Source organism: Beta vulgaris, chromosome 9, assembly GCF_026745355.1.
Source record: "Beta vulgaris subsp. vulgaris cultivar EL10 chromosome 9, EL10.2, whole genome shotgun sequence".
Classification (NCBI taxonomy): domain Eukaryota; kingdom Viridiplantae; phylum Streptophyta; class Magnoliopsida; order Caryophyllales; family Amaranthaceae; genus Beta; species Beta vulgaris.
In genome coordinates this window covers 2,945,017-2,958,346 of record NC_079210.1, presented here as the reverse complement: position 1 = coordinate 2,958,346, position 13,330 = coordinate 2,945,017, and the positions used below count along the sequence as shown (strand labels likewise).

The 13,330-nt window shown below is 35.9% G+C and overlaps 1 protein-coding gene across 2 annotated transcripts; it reads left to right on the top strand.

Moving 5' to 3' along the window:
* The first annotated feature begins 7,969 nt into the window (after positions 1-7,969).
* Positions 7,970-13,330, top strand: LOC104902697 (DEAD-box ATP-dependent RNA helicase 53, mitochondrial). 2 transcript variants are annotated; one of them, XR_791388.3, is made up of 9 exons: positions 7,970-8,489; positions 9,290-9,417; positions 9,590-9,998; positions 10,241-10,339; positions 10,441-10,668; positions 11,228-11,389; positions 11,915-12,383; positions 12,542-12,787; positions 13,033-13,330. XR_791388.3 is itself a non-coding variant. In XM_010690569.3 (8 exons), exons 1-7 carry the CDS (start codon positions 8,100-8,102, stop codon positions 12,341-12,343), a joined length of 1,845 nt encoding a protein of 614 aa, XP_010688871.2. In that variant the 5' UTR covers positions 7,971-8,099; the 3' UTR covers positions 12,344-12,383; positions 13,033-13,330. The 2 variants fall into 2 exon arrangements, 1 of the variants encoding a protein (XP_010688871.2); XM_010690569.3 differs by lacking the exon at positions 12,542-12,787 and having other exon boundaries at positions 7,971-8,489.

Sequence of the window (13,330 nt, the reverse complement as noted above, 5' to 3'; positions counted from 1 at the left end):
CGATCTCCTGTGTTTAGGGATGTTTTAGAAGGTCGAGCACCACCCGTGCAGTTTACGGTGAATGGTAACCAATATGATAAGGGTTATTATCTCACTGATGGTATATATCCGAATTGGGCAACATTCATTCAATCAGTTACATGTCCTCAAATCTCAAGGACAAGTTATTTGCTCAACACCAAGAAGGAGCTCGAAAAGATGTAGAGAGAGCATTTGGGGTGCTGCAATCTCGGTTTGCTATATTCGTAGACCATCCCTCGCATGGGATGAGGAAATTCTCAATGACATCATGTTGTCTTGCATTATCATGCACAACATGATTGTGGAAGATGAACGAGATACATATGCACACTACGCAGATACTACCGAATTCACTACCAACACAAGTAATAATGAGGACGAATTTGAATATTATCATGATCGAATCGTAGATATCAACCAGTACATGGCCAATAGAGATGCAATTGAAGATCAACATGTGCATCATTCCTTGAAACGTGATTTGATTGCCAATATATGGCATAAAGTTGGTGGCAATGCTAATTAAGAGCATTTTATGTATTTCTTTCTTAATTAAGTTTTATGTTTTTCGTTCTTAGTTAAGTTTTATGCACTTTTTTTCTTAATTAAGTTTGTAATTGTCGCACAATGTAGCATTTTATGTATTTCGTTCTTAAAATTATATTAAAAATGTTAATTGTGTCTCATATCATTAAAAACGCTAACTAATTACGTATTTAATTACTTAATGAAACACAAATATCATTATGCTATGTATTAATAAAAAAGATAGATAACTTAATTATTAAAATGATAATTAAAATTTTAATTTTATTTTTTTAATTAATTAATAATAAATTCAATTAGTAATTAATATTTCATATCATTAAAAAGTAAATAATAAAAATATTGTATGATGGTAGTTGGGTGATGAGATGGAAAAGTAGTTGGGTGGGGTCAAAAAGTAAGAGAGAGAGGAAAAAGTAGTTGGGATGATTGAAAAATGGTTCATGGTTAAGGAGATGAGTGGGAAAAGATTGTGGGATGTAATTTTTTAGAGAGAGAAAGTTAGAAAGAGAGTGGGATGATCTTTTTTTCCAATCATGAGTAATGGTGCTGTTAGAATCTTGACACTATTCATATTTAGAGAGAATCTTCTCAAATTTTTTCAATTTATAAGAAAAAATATAGTCATGTGGGGTCTTGTTTGATTCGTCTCAATTAGTACATTATTAATATTCAATCGTTATAATTTTTACTAATATATAATGAAAGATATTTAAGTTCAAATATGTGCATTGGGAGATGTACATATGAAAGTGAGAAAGATAAAAAAAAAAAACATAAAGTATCTCTTTAAGGCCAACTCTTATACATTTTGATATCATTATTTTACAAGGGATAAAAATAAAATTTGTATTTTTTAATGGGGTCAAATGTGAAATTAACCTGTTTTATTTGAAAATTTTACATTTTCAATCTTAATTTTTATGAAGATTCAATAGTTGGCCGGGGTCCAGGCTCCTATTAGTCCCCCGTGATCTTCCGTCCCTATCACTATCATATCGGGAAAAAAATGATTATATGGAATCTTGTTACTTGTTAGATTTATTTTAATATATAGTTTTCAAATATCAAATCTTCATGATCTTTGCAATTACATAGTTAAAGTGTCTTGTGTGCAATGTGTTTCAGTTTAAAACATTTTTGTATTTGGTTAAAGCATGTTTTATTGAGAAAGTGAATATTAATGATTACAATAGTGCATTGAAAGAGTAAAATTGCAAGCGTTGCAAAACAGTGGAACGAAAATAGTACTGTTTCACACATACATGTATTCGTCCCTACCAGAACACAAATTATTGCATATTATGTCAAGAGTATATATGGAAAGATATAATTGTGTGAGATTTTGTTGGAACCGTTCCAATGTTCTTTTCAGATACTAAGAAATATTTTGTAAAAAAAATTACTAATACCTATTTAAAGATAACAACGGTAAAAAATGAGTCATATTCTCTCATTATTTATATCACAATAACAAAAAAAAAAGGACGATATTAAATAAGAGTGTGATATTATTGCTTCTTTTTTTTTCAATATATAAGAAAAGGAATACAATTAGGAGGCCTTCCTCTCGAGGGAAGCACCTAATTTATCGCTTTGAGTAATCGACGGGAGTTGTAAGCTATTACAAGTACTTAGAAGAAATTATAAGGTATCCTACATTTGCTATCTAGTATGATGTTATATTTGCTTCGCAGTAGATGTCATTGCTTCTTGTTTCACACATACAATGGTGCATAGACACTAAAAGATTGTATTAAGTGCAAGTACTACTAATAAATTGATCACGCCTTGATGTGGCCAAACGAGATTGATATGTATAATAATACCTATTAGTTAAATATGCTACTATGATACAATACTTAATAACATACTCTTTTCCACACAGAAAAAAAAAAAAAAAAAAAAAAAAAAAACTCACAATAATACCCATTAATTGTTCTCGATTCCCCCACCTCAATCATCTCACGTTTTAAGGGATTATTTAGTTCAACATATGGAATGGAAAGGGAATAAATATAAATAAAGATGAAGAATGATAACAAAAATGGTTACCTTTATTAATTTTTTGGTTTAAACGGAAAAAATTGAACGATAATCATTACCACCAAATCATGAATTTTGTTACTTGATGGCGAGGTGAAGTTAACAAATTGAATCTATTACCATTAAGTAATAACAATGGATTGATTATATAGGGATTGAACTAAATAAGAAGAAAGAATATTGCCAATCGATTCTATTTCTTGGAACCCGAAATTAGTGAATCAAAAGACCCCTAAGTGCCAACATTCTCTGTAAGGGAGTTGCCAACAAACCGACCACCACGATGGTCTGCGTGCCTTGTCGGCATACCAATGGTCGGCATCAACCAATCTTGGTGTCTTGCAATTGAAGGATCCAAAGTGTTATTGACAACCAAGGTCGGGGCCACCATCACCATTGTTAGCGGCACCTTACGTCATGAGCAGGAAAACGTAATGAGAAATAAAGGAGAAAACATGTCAGACCGCCAAGGTCCCGACACAGTGGTACTAGGTCCTGATACAACATGTACAAACCCTTCGCATGATGACAACCATGTTCACCCTTAGATGTTGGGTAACATGACAACACATTGACATGATTGCTCCCATGTTCAATAATAGATGTCGACTATCGTGGTAGTATAGGCACGTAGATACGCATATATTGTACACGTGTACGGACGAGATCGTACAACAATGAACCGACCTACATAGACTATACGTAGACCCCAACACTATACTCGATGTACTCACTTTCTTACCCATTTTTACCTTACCTAAATTTTATCTTGTCAACCTTGTCAGACTTAGGCATCGGAGTGAGTTTCCTCGATAGCCTTCCAGATCAGTCATCTTTGTTACTTGTGCAGGCTTACGGAAACTATTTGACCGCCAACTCCAGTAGACGTAAGTCTTACTATTCCATTGAAAGTCGTCAACTCTTGACGTTCCTGTTTCACACCCCAAATATTATCTTTATTCATTTTGTTTATATGTCTGCCTATAACTAGTGATTACAATTCGTTTGTTGGATTATTTAAAGGTGAAGAAATTTTATTATTAGTTTCCTTTTCATCAATTGTTTGAAATTTTTATTCTCTTAGAATAAATTAGTTTCACTATATCAAAAACTTAAATGGTTTTCAAATGCTTTATTTTTGGTTTGGTGGTTTTAAGGTACACAAATTTACGTTAATATTTTATAACCGAGTCCCCTTAATACCAAGTTTTTTGGTGTTCGTTAGATCTCTAGTTTTGTTTTAGGGATCATTTGGTTCAAGATATGAAATAGAATTGACACAAATAGAGGAGGAGATTGGTAACAAAATTGATTATCTTTATTGAGTGTTTGGTTGAAGCCAAGGAATGAAAATGAATGGTACCATTACCACCAAATAATTGATTTTGTTATTTGAAGGTCAAGAGAACGTAACAAATTGGAGAAATCCATTACCATCAAGTAATGATAATGGATTAATAAGGTTTTAACCAAACAAGAAATTTAAAAAGGAAAATTGTAATTGATTCTATTTTAAAACCCAAAAATAATGAACTAAATGTGCACTTACGGCCCGATTGGTAGTTGGTCATAAATGATGGTAATGGGAATGAATTTGTGGGTAAATTTGTGAAGAATATCAATGTCCATTCCCATGGTAATGCTAATTTATCCTAAAATGTCCACTTTCCTTCTTGAATTTTCATTCCCATCCAATACCACCTTGTAGGTGGTAATGAAAATTGCTTCCCCTTGGAGACAAAAACAAAAGTTTATGGGTGAGATTGCTTGCTTATGGAGAAAAAATGTCTCCCCATGGAATTTTAAGGGTGCTTCCCTAATAAAATTACACTTAAAATTTATTCCCATTACCACAATTTATTAACGACTACCAAACGGGCCGTTAGTTGTTTTTAGGCATTCATACACTAGCCTTGATGATTACAAAGTACTTTGTAGTTTTCTTAATTGACTCATGACTTAATATTTGTGGAGAAACCGAAATACTATACAAAGGCTGCATCATCTTTCACCTTACCTAACGCAGGCAATAGGCATGTCTCTTTTTCACAGCTCTACTCTTAGGTCTGTTCTCTTCGATATAAAACAGTTGAACTGAACTGAATTGAACTGAACCGAATTGAATTAAACTGAATTGAACTGAACTGAACTGAATTGAAATGAATAGTGATATGTGAGAGTAAAAGTTTTGTCCACAACTGAACTGAACTGAACTGAAAATAAGCTAGGGAGAACATGCCCATAAGATTAATTGTCAGTATAGTAATGCTCGTATCCTAAAATATGGTAATTTTTCAAACAATCAAATACTTGCAAGAACTTATCATATCAAACCTCTATGGGCATATCATCCATCACTAGAAAATTATCTTTGCTTTTTTAAAACTTCTCCAACTGATAATTATAAATTAAATTTCGATGGTTATGAATTATAGGAATAATAAAGTGTACATCTGAATTAGTTATTTGTGACTTCAAAAGAAATGTAGTAACTCTACATGGTTTCCAAATTTGGAACATCTAATACTTTGTTGGCTGAAGCGCTGAACATGAAAAGTGAATTATGAATTGCAATTTGCAGATTCAAATAACCTTAGTAGTTTCTATATTTAAAGAAGATAACTAGTTATTGGGCTCGGGCTATGCCCTGGGTAAGAAAAATTTTCATTTATTAATATTCTACTTTGATATGATAACACTAAATAAAACTTGGTCTAGTGGTTAAAACTTTAGTACATGAACGTGAGGTCAAGGGATCAAAACCTATATTATGCAATTTCTAATTTTTTTATTTTACATGGATTACATGAACTAAAACCCCTGGGGAGAGCGCCACGTGACACCGTTCCTCGTTTACGCACGCCTTTTAATATATTAGTATAGATTTGGTATTAACATTTTACAGCGCATATACCAAATTAATTGCTGGCCCAAACTTATCTCCGCAAATATTATAGGTTTTCTCGTGTATTAAATTTGAAAATATCAATCTTAATCAAGGAACATCATTGCAATCAGATACAACAAAATAACGAACCCTATATACTCGAGGGGAAAAATTCTCAACTTTGAGTGAAAAATTCGTCCAATGGGTTTAAAACTTAAACCCACTAATAGATAGAAATAAGGGGGCGTTTGGTTTCAACAGGGTAAAGGGAATGGAATCAAGAAAGGGGTACAAGGGGAAAGGAAACAAAAACCCTTTGATTAAAAAGGTTGTTTGGTTGCTATAATATTTCTTCCACCTTTCTTCCTCCTCTCACCATTCCTCCACCATTTCTGCCTTCCCTGAAGCTTTGCCGGCTGCCGCTACCCTTCCTCACGCCGGCACCGTCACCTCCGCCGGCACCGTCACCGCCACATCACTCCAACACTATCGTTGCTTCCCCATCCCCGCGAATGGTCCGTCCCCAGCCCCTATGTCGTCACCCCTTTCTCACTATTTCTTCTCTGTTATCTCACCACCTTCAAAAAGTGAAATTCGAGGTTTAAATGGTCGAATTCGACCATAAAATCTTCAAATCTGAAGTTTTCATGGTCGAATTTTACCATTCCTCCACCATTCTGCCTTCCCTGAAGCTTTCCCCATCCTTAGTGCGTGGTGGATATTTACGGGGGTGGTTTTTTTTTTTCGATTGGGTTATGAGGGTTTTTGACGGGAGGGGGGTAACTAGGGTGCGTGCGGTGGCTTTAGGTGATGGTTAGGGTGCTTGTGGAGTTGCGGTGGTGATTAACGTGGTGGTTTTATTGGCAGTAATGGTGGTTTAGGTGGCGGTCATGGTGGTTTAGTGGCGGTCATGGTGGTTTCAGTGGTGGTCAAGGTGGTTAGGGGGCTTAGACTGGTGGTTCAGTTGTTGGGGTGGTGGGTTCAGTGGTGGATGTGGTGGTTGTATGGCTGGGTTGGTGGTTGGGGTAATGGTCAATGATTGGTCAAAGCCACCAAGGGGTAGAAGAAAGAAAAGGTAAGTGAAACCTTGGGGGTGGGTGGGGAATGAAAGTAGAGGAGTTTGGGGGAAAGGAGAGGGTAAAGGGAATGATTGATATGTCTTAACAAACAACAAGTCCATGAATTGAGCTAGTTGATTCTCTTACCCTTTCCTGAAAACCCCAAACCAAACGCCCCCTAATCTCTATTATATAAGGCAACACATGGGGGACACCAAAAAATAGAAAAAAAGGAAAAAAAGAAAAAAAAAAGAGATAACTAACTCTTTCATTTGAAAAGGGGGGGAAAGTAGACATTTAAACTGAACATCAGTTTTTTGAGAAAATAAAATATAAAGACATTTTTTCTACCCAATTAATTTTATTTACTACTTCATTTGTTATCATACGTTATCGCACGCATTGCGTGCATGTAAGACTAGTATTATAAACTTCAACCCAATATCTCAACTTGATCTTGATACCATATTAAGATAGAGAATTATTTTTATTAATATTATCTCACAATCACATTCTATATACTCACTCTCTCTTACCACAATCAAGGATTATGCAACTCAATATTTCCTTCATTTCAGTCAAACTTTTCATTAGAGAAGAAAGATCGAAGGATCCAACTTGGAAATATCGCCATGAAGTATGTGAATTGTCGACGTAAAGATCATAGTTTTCTAAATGAAGATTTTTAGAGTTAATTTTGTTCTCAATTTTCTGGTTGGGGCATGTGAGTCTTTTGCTTGAGAACTAAGATTTTGTCTCATAAAATTTACTATTATCTAAGATATATAACAGTTGGGAATTGACTTACTTCGAAAATCATAGGAATACTATGATGACTTTTATAAAATAAGGGTAAAATGTATATTTTCAACAAATACATGGACATAACATAGAAAAATACATTATATAAAAAAATCATTCAATCAACAAAAGCACGTGTATGCATATATGTTATACAATCTTCAATATCTATTTTATATAGTTAACGAAACTCCGCCACTTGAAACCTCCACCTTAACAATAAAACTCGTTTAAATATATCATCAAATATTAACTATATTTATATTTTTTGACCGAATTTACTTATCATTTAAATAAAAAATAATCAAAATCTCACTACCATCCAAGTTCTTACATAATATTCTAACTTCTCACATATACTTGAATTCTCGACGTAGATGCTAAGATGATGGTAAGAGATTATGATCCAACTACTCGATACAACGACCTATTAAATCGTGTTCTTAAGACATCACGATGCAATCATATCACATCTCAATTGGGCAAGTCCCAAGTTTTAGGTTTAAGACCTAATCACTCAAATGAGACAATGAGTCAAACTTAAAAAAATAAGAGAAAAAAGAAAGAAGAGAGAGAAAATATCTTCACATGCGGGAGTCCTTTAAACCCTCATCAAGGGTTTTAAGTTTTAACTCAGCCCCCAAAACACCCACACCACTCCTTTCTTCTTTCCCCCATTTCCTAAAACCCTAATTTCCCCCAATTTTTAGGGTTTTCTCCTCTCAATCTCATCCACAAAAATGGCGACTGCTCTTCTACTCAGAAGACAATTATCACCTTCATTAACACCATCATCAAGGCGCGCACTCGCCGCTTTCACTTCCTTCTTCCACTCCACCCAACCACTATCATCATCTTCAACAACGGTCATAAATGGCGGATTTCTGGGAAGTAACAATGAATCAGTCGTTAAATCCAAATCGTGCTTCGAAAGTGCGAAGAATATACAGTCGCGATTAAGTTTCCGAGCTTCTTTTGCGTCGCAAGCTGCTGGTTTTGCTGTTGCTGATTACTCGGATGACGATAAAACTAGAGGAGATGAAGGTCTTGATATTTCGAAGCTTAATATTCATGACGACATTGTTTCTTGTTTGTCTAAGAAAGGAATCACTAAGCTATTCCCGATTCAGGTCAATTTTTTTTTTGTTTTCAATTTATTGCTGCTTTCTGTTTTTTATATGCTTATGAAAGTTGTACATATAGGGTTTATTTTGTATGTTATAGCTTTGCTTTCAATATAAAATGAATTGTTGAACTTTTGGGTTATATTTGGCGAAGAGATCAAGGAATTTTGTTGGGTGGATTATAATCTTAGTTTAATTGCTCTAGGTTCAGTATTTAACTTAACTATAGCAGATGAAGTGTGTGAAAAACGCTCCAGGTTCGGTTCTGCTTCTGTAAGATGATGTGCAATGAGTGAACTGAAGTGTTATATGAGCAGAAAAATTGTGGGGTATTGTGTATTTGTATCTTGTGTTGTTTATTAGCTAATGGTAGTTTTTTTTTTGCCTGAAATACCGACACCATGTGTGGTCCTATGTCCTATCTAGCATTCTAGCTTATTGCTCTTCTGAAATTGTCATGCGATCAACAACATGCGAAGTGATTGTTGCCCTCTTATAATGATAAAGTCACAGTCCGGGATTTTTTTTACTCAACAAAGTGGTTTGAGAAACTGTTATTAGTAGGGTTGGTGTATTTAACTGTTTTTAGGATCCAGGTAGCGAGTAGACAAGGGGAGCTTTTTATTCTATCTTATGCACTACCCTTGTTTTTTTTAAGTTGTGCTCTTTCGTTAAACTGTTTTGCAGTGGTTCCCTTTGTTAAGGGTGAAAAATGAGACTAGTAGTACCATGTTAGATAATTATTGGTTAGTTTAAAGTAGGTTCCGAAGCAAAGAACAAATACTGAATTGTTTTATTTGGTGCAGAAAGCTGTTCTTGAACCTGCATTTCAGGGTCGTGACATGATTGGTCGTGCCAGAACTGGGACAGGGAAGACACTTGCTTTTGGGATACCAATCATGGATAAGATTACACGCCAGAATGAGAAGAACGGGTATTCATACTTTTCTACTTTAGATCCAGGGAATATACACTCTTAGTTTATCCTGTGGATGGAACTCTAAAGTTTTTCATTAATGTAGATTTTGTTTCTGTACTACTGATTAGTTGCTATACTTGAGTTCATTTAGATCGCTGCCAAATCTGATCTTATGATACACTTGCAGGGTAGGGAGGGATCCTTTGGCTTTGGTTTTGGCTCCGACAAGAGAACTTGCTCGACAGGTTGAGAAGGAATTTTATGAGTCTTCAAAGCTAGACACTTTGTGCGTATATGGGGGTACACCAATTGCTCGTCAAATGAGTGCGCTTAGCCGTGGTGTTGATGTGGTTGCTGGGACACCTGGCCGGGTAATTGATCTGATAAAGAGAGGAGCTTTGGATCTGTCTCGTGTTCAGTTTGTTGTTCTGGATGAAGCTGATCAAATGCTTAATGTTGGATTTGAGGAAGATGTGGAGGTTATATTAGAGAAGCTGCCAAAAAATCGCCAAACTATGATGTTCTCTGCCACCATGCCGAATTGGATCATGAAGCTTACTAAAAAATACTTGAAGGATCCTTTGATGATTGATCTTGTAAGATTGAAAGTAGTAATTTAGTTAATTGATTATGCTTTGCTAAATAGAACTGGCTTTTTTTTCCCCTAATAGATGATTTTCTTGGATTATAGGCCATATCTTTAAATCTATTACTTTTTCAAATGTTTTTTTCACCTTTCATCCCAACTAGGTGGGTAAAAGATAAAAAGAGGACTAGGGGTTAAATTTGCTGATGTAATGGAGAATGAAATAACGTAAAGAGTGCATTTCGCTTGTAGGTTGGGGACTCAGATCAGAAGCTGGCAGAAGGAATCTCTTTATGTTCAGTTGTAGTGGATCGTCGTGCAAAAGCAGGTGTTATTGGACCTCTTTTCACGGTATATTTCTGGAATATCTTGCCAGAGTTGTTTGTATCTGTATACTCTGTCCTTACTGATCTTTGTGTCAATCTATGTTCTGTGTTCTGTGTTCCTCTCAGGAATATGCACATGGAGGGAAATGCATTGTTTTCACTCAGACAAAACGTGATGCTGATAACCTATCTTCTGCATTGGCAAGGAAAAACTACAAATGTGAGCCCTTGCATGGGGATATTGCTCAAGGTCAAAGGGAAAGAACACTTAAACGGTTTAGAGACGGGGAAATCAACATTTTGGTCGCTACTGATGTGGCTGCTCGTGGTCTGGACGTACCAAATGTTGATCTGGTAGTTACTTCTCTACATCTTAACATTGAAAGTTTTTGTAGTGCTGATTTGTGTTGCTCTTTGGGCATGTGAAACATGTCAAGTGAAGAAAATTGTAGTTGATGATTATGGTTATATATATTCCTGGTTGCATGCATTTATTTTGCACATGATAGAAATAGTGGTTGCTCTTGGTGTCCTTGCTCCTTGTTCACTTGCCTACTTCCTCTGTTTATTTTCTGTTTCTTGTTTTTTTTTTTTTCAATTTACATGTTTAGTAAATTTTATTTCTATTTCTGTATGTGCTAGCCCTTAAGTTAGGTATCGTAGTGGTGGGCTAAGATATTCTTTTAGTGGCTGAATCTAGTTTTTCTAGCCATCAGTGTCTGAATTCTCGGTGTCAGTGTCTCATGCATGTGGATGTTGATAGTCAACTTGATTATGTTTTCTCTGCTACATGCTGTTCCAGTTCCTCCTCTTTGCTCCCTCTTAATGTGTTGAGTGATACTAGAACCAGAACTTGATTTTGCTTGCTTGACTTGTTGATTAATATAACTTTATGACTGCTTTGTTTTCCTAGATTTTACATTATGAACTCCCTTCAACTTCCGAGAGCTTTGTTCATCGGTCCGGTCGAACTGGTCGTGCTGGAAAAAAAGGAACTGCAATTGTTATTTATACAACGGATGAATCAAGGGCTGTTAAAGTTATTGAGCGTGATGTTGGATGCAGATTCAAAGAGGTTAATTTCTATCCGTTGTTATCTGCTTATGCTGTTTAGATATGTTTCATGGTTGTATCCTTATTGTGCAACAAATTAAATTCCCTGCACTTCCTATATACTTCCCTGTTTCATAATAATTTACTCACTTTACTTTCATTGGGACCAAGATGTCTAATAGTTGGTTCTCTCTGATTTTGAATACTCCCTCAGTTCTTTAATTGTTAAACTTCCCTCTTTGGGATAACCAAGGCATATGGAAAAAGTATGTAAGAGGAAATGGGAAAGCAAGAAACAGAATGTAAAAAGTAGGTGAAAAAAATGTAAAAAAGTAGGTGAGGAAGTGGAAAAGCAAAAGAGAGAATGTATAATGTGAAACAGGAAAAAGTAGGAGTGTAATCATTAAAAAAGAATGGTTCAAAAAGGAAAGTGTAGCAATTTAAAGAATGATTGGAGGGTATATCCTAACTTTTGCAATGATTTTGTCACACGAAACCAATAGACTGGTGCATCTAATTAATTATTGACTCATTGTTCTCTTATCAGCTTCCTCCAATTGCTTCTGATGGTGCCGAGATGGATATGGGCATGGGTGGTGGCGGTCGATTTGGGAACTCTGGTTTCAGTCGTTCAGGAGGATATGGAAATTCAAGTTCTGGGCGTTATGGTGGGGATTCCTATTCTGGACGTTCTGGTGGTTATGGGAACATGAACTCTGGTCGTGGCGGATCCAGGGATTCTGGATCTGGTGGTTTTGGCTCTTATGGTGGCTCTTCTTCTAGATCGGGTGGCGGTTATGAGGGTTCCAGTGGCTCTGGTTTTGGTCGATCCTCTGGTGGTGGATTTGGTGACTCTGGGAGGAGTGACAGATCTGGTGGTTTTGGCAACTTCGGTTCAGGCCGTCAGAGCGGGAATCAGAAGAGTGGTAATACTAATTCAAATCGGTTTGGCAGCTTTGGTGACAGTTTCTTTTAAGAAGTAAGCCTCTTTGGCTAGGGGAAGGATTTATAAGCAGGTAGGTGGTATATTTCTTCCATGTTATGTGAATATTGTTTTTTCTTTTGGGCATGACATCTTACTGAATATGTGCACGATTATACTTCGATTATTTGTACTGCTGCTCCATGTGGCATCTGCGTGTCCAAGTCTAATAATACCTTGTACCTCTGCCAGGAATCCCAAACCTATTGGTTGCTGGATTGGATTTGGGTTTACCTGGATTAGACTTGGGGGACTTTTTACGCGCGTGGAGGTGGGTTAGCAAGTCTGCTGGCTACCTGAAGCCAGTAGGGTGGCTCTCACCTCGCTTTCAAGTTCCTATACGTGTGGTTCAACCGGGTCACATTCCATCCAAGTGCCCAGTTGTTCCCCATGATACTAGTTTGTTTCTAAAGGTCAATCCGTTGTGAGTTCATTCAGGTAATGACGAGTGATGGTTTGCTCATTTTCATGTCTAAAGCCAATAGATTCTGAAACGTGGATCCAACTTAAGTGGATATAGTAGATTAGAAAAAAAACCTTAGTTGCTGTTTTCTATCGAGATGGAGTCGAATCATACATACATAATAAGATTCTAAAATTCGGGTTGTTAAATTCTGAAATTTTCATACTGAAATCCGGGTTGTTAAAATACTGAAATTTGGTTGACTTTGATCGATTTGCAGCTGCAGGCGAGGATTTGATAGGAGCTATACTGGAACAATTAGTTATGCTGTGTGCATAAATTAAGCAAGACCGTTGTTTGTTTCTTCTGGAATTGAAGTCATGATGGAATATCATACAAGTGTTCTTGGTGGAAAATATAGTTTTATGAACGTAACAACCTTGTTTGTATTATATAACATGTTAGAGTAGGGCGCGCAACCTATTTTTCTTAATGCTTTAGACAAACTACCCTTGGAACTTGATTTTGTCCGTTGCAATCATATAGTAAATAAGATATATCCAAGAGCTTTTATTTTC